Below are 4004 nucleotides of genomic sequence, written 5' to 3' on the forward strand. Positions count from 1 at the left end.
ATGTTGAGCAGAATATATATTCAGGTTTTTTTTTGGGTAAATATTCCGTGCATAGTATTCTAATCCTAAATAAACTCATTGCGATTCCCAAAAATAGAAAATGGGATGAGAAAACTGAACTTCAACAACGTAATTCTCCTTAAACTCCGCCATGCATGCAAGCACGTGGATGAGAAAATGAACTTCATCATGAGAATGCAAGATAGACAGTACGTTCAAGCATGTGCACAAACCACATATTACTAGATATTAATTTATATATTATTAACATCCAAAGTTGAACAGTGCATGAGACCTCCATGCATGAAATTAAATATGCATCTTCAAACTCTAGACCCAAATCATTATATATCACAAAAGAGGTGATTTGGATCTGCAGAACAGTGCATGAGACCTCCATGCTTGAAATTAAATATGCATCTCCAAGCCCTAGACCCAAACCATTACACACATCATAAAAGAGGTGATTTAGGATCTGCATCAATTCTTCCAGTACGTACAATCTTCATCAATTAGCGCCATAGACGTAACCCTCCAGTCCAAATCTATTACAATATTACAAACAAACTTAAACCCAGCTAAGAACAGTACTGCCAAAGTACTAATTAAGCAGATCAACTAACCATGCATGCATGCACGTACGTACCCTTAATCACGACCACATGGGTTTCAAATTTAAGCAACCCTAACCCTAGGGAGTGCCTTACAAACCAGTGAGTTCTTCATCTCAAGGGACAGTTTCAGACGCTCAGACAAGTCCACCCCACAATCGGAAGGAACCCATTTGAAGCTCTGAAGCAGCTGAGCCAGCCAGAGATGAACGGCGGCCAGTCCCATGGCTTTTCCGGGACAAACCCTCCTACCGGCGCCAAACGGAGCTAGCCTCAGGTCAGCCCCCATGACGCTCACGTCCTCGTCGGCAAACCGCTCCGGCATGAACTTCTCTGACTCTGGCCACACGTTCTCGTCGCGAGAGATGGCCCACATATTCACCAAGGCCGTGGTTCCAGCCGGAATGAAGCTATCTCCGACGTGAACGTCGGCGGCGGCGAGGCGGGCCCATGATAGAAGAGGCCCCGGCGGGTGTAACCTCAGGGTTTCTTTCACGATGTTTTGGAGGTAAGGGAGGCTTGGGATGTCGGAGTCGGAAACGGGTCTATAGTTTCCGACGACAGCATCAATTTCGGATTGGGCTTTGGATTGGATTTCCGGGTGCAGGACCATTCTCGCGAGAATCCATTCTAGCAGGATTGCGACCGTATCTGTTCCGCGGAAAATCATTTCCTGAAAGAAAAGTTAACAGATATATATCATCAAAGTTTAAAGCTGAAAAAAAAAAAAATAAAAAAATACAGTACTACGCGAGATTTTTGTGACGCGCCGACCGCATTTTATTGTATTGATATTTTGTCTCAAGGCTTCCACTTGCATGCACTTTCATGCAAATAATAATAATAATAATAATAACAACAACAACAAAATTTTTCTTCAACTAATAAGTAGTTAATAAAAATTTCATTTTTTTTAAAAATTTTAATTGATGATTATGTATTTAACTTAAATTTTTTTCAAATTAATAAAGTTTAAAATTTTATTTAATTATCTAAAACATGACCTTTTTCAGACAACTGAACTTAATAATTTTCCATCAACTAATAATATTCAATTGTAGTATTCGTTAATTAAGCAGGTAATGGAAATTAGAGGATGAAATATTATATACCCAGAGAACAGCGATCATATCAGAGTCACTAAGGTTATCCTCTTCCTCTAAATCAAGCAACACATCAACAAAATCTCTAAACTGCTCTTCTTCCCCGCCACCACCGCGACCACCCCTCTTAACCCTATGCTCATCAATGATCTTCCCCACAAACACGTTTACCCTCGCCACCAACCCTCTGCATCTCTTCTTCACTCCCTGCAAATCCAGCCACCCCACCACCGGAAAATGATCACTCCAATTGAACATCCCAAGCAGCTCGTACCCTTCCCCCACCATCTCCTCAAGCTCACCGCCGCCATGACTCTTCCCAAACACACTCAACATCATACTCCTCAGAGACCCATAATGTAAAACCTTCTTAACCTCCACCTCTCCCTTCACCCCCATCAAAGCCCTTATCTCCTCAACCATGCCCGACCCGATCCCGTTTCTGATATCCCCCAACCCGGATACCCTCTTCGTGCTGAACAAATGGGTCCCAGAGATTCTCCTCAACTTCCGCCAGTACTTCCCGTAGGGAGCGAACCCAATTGCCCGGTGGAAGAGCAGCTCGTAGGCTGATTCCTTCACGGGCCGGTCCGCAAAGGCCGGACTGCCCAGTATTTCCTTCGCCGTTTCCGGGTGGGTCGAAATGACGAAACGGGTCAAACCGACGGAGTAAGCCATCAGTTTGGGAAAGCCGAAGCTCCGGGCGAGGTCGGCCAGGGCGCGGTGGGGGGTAGAGCCGGCCAAAACGTGGGCCAGCCCGACTAGCGGGAAGCCGGATGGGCCCGGTATCGGATTCGTTGCCCCGGGCCTGGCGAGAACCCATGCGAGTCCACCCGGGACAAGCCAGAGTGCCAAAACGGCAGTAAAAAGCACTACACAAAGCGTCGTTTCGAGGCTCATAACAGATGACTGAACCATTTTGGGAAGAAATAGAAGATCATATTCCGTTGCCATTGAGAGAGAGAGAGAGAGAGAGAGAGAGAGACTCTTTGAAAGGTGCAGAGGGAGAGAGACTAGGGTGGGGGTTAAATAGACCCCGCCGGGGAGGGTGGTGGGGCGGGGGTGGACAGTAAAATTTATTGACCATGGTAAAATAAATGGGGCTAATTTAACCGGGGGTTGGGGTAAAATGTGGAAAATCTGGGGGCGTGGGTGAGAATGGATCACCGAATGGCGTCTAGTGAAGAGGGAATCAACTATCAAGAGATGGCGAATCATAGCCGTCCTTTCCATGAGATTACGATGCGGGCCCACTTTAGGCTATACGGGCTCAAAAGTTTAGGACAGGGGAGATTGGGGAGGACATGTGGCATGTATGCAAAGGAGAATGATACAGTGGGGTCACATGGGTGGAAGGGGTAGTGGGGCTGTGGTGTCCAAATCACCTTTGAGAAGTGATGGGGCAATATTTGGATTCCATAAGAGGTAGACTGGCAAGAAAAAATAGGCTACCAAGTTTGGTTCACGAGGTTCATAACTATATGAGTCCTTCAATTTTTTTTCCCCTTTTTTTGGGTTAAAAAATGAAAAATAAAATACTTAACCTTGGTTTGGAAGTATGAATTTTTAATATTAAATTTATATTTATATATATATTTTACATAAATTTAGTATTTGAAGTTTATGTCCCCAAATATTATTATAGGACCCATTTAATAGTAGAAAATATTTTCTATTTTTTATCCTTTTATTTTTCAAAAAAAAATTGAAAGTTATTTTTTAGTTTTTAAAGATTCATAAAAGAGAAGGCAAAAAAAGAGATTTTTTAAATTCTCAAAATATTTTTTTTTTCATTTTTAAATCAATAGTTCAAAATAATAAGAAAAAAAATTCAAATTTTTAATTTCAAAAAAATTTTCCTATTGGGTATAATGTAGGGGTGAGCATAATTTGGTGAAAACCGAATTACTAATTAATTAGATTTTAAATATAATTTATGAGTATCAATTTTGCTTATGCAAGTGCATTAAGGTGTTTAATTAAGCTTGCTTATACTCGGCATTATTATTATTATTATTATTATTTTTTGTCGTTGTTTTTCTTGTTTTAGATTCTTTGTTCTATGGTAAAATATTATTTTCATTAATAAAATTAATAAATAAGGTATTTAATTAAGCTGGATTTGGTTTTAAAAAAAATTTATAATTGTATTCTATTTCTAGCAATTAATTTTAAATCATTTCGGTTAAAATCGGTTAACCGAATTACCCGAATGGGCAATTCGGTTGGGGTCAGTTTGGTGTCCTTCGTCAATTCGGTCGGTTCGGTAAATGGTATTATTTAACCGAAT

The 4004-nt window shown here is 41.1% G+C and overlaps 1 protein-coding gene across 1 annotated transcript; it reads right to left on the reverse strand.

The window, feature by feature from the left end:
* Positions 1-581: 581 nt before the first annotated feature.
* Positions 582-2691, reverse strand: LOC131153493 (cytochrome P450 78A5-like). The gene is made up of 2 exons (XM_058105836.1): positions 1724-2691; positions 582-1284 (listed from the first exon to the last, which is right to left on the reverse strand). The coding sequence occupies exons 1-2, from the start codon at positions 2666-2668 to the stop codon at positions 676-678; spliced, it is 1554 nt and encodes a 517-aa protein (XP_057961819.1). The 5' UTR covers positions 2669-2691; the 3' UTR covers positions 582-675.
* Positions 2692-4004: the final 1313 nt, after the last annotated feature.

The sequence above is a fragment of the Malania oleifera genome, chromosome 4, assembly GCF_029873635.1.
Source record: "Malania oleifera isolate guangnan ecotype guangnan chromosome 4, ASM2987363v1, whole genome shotgun sequence".
In the NCBI taxonomy this organism is placed as follows: Eukaryota; Viridiplantae; Streptophyta; class Magnoliopsida; order Santalales; family Ximeniaceae; genus Malania; species Malania oleifera.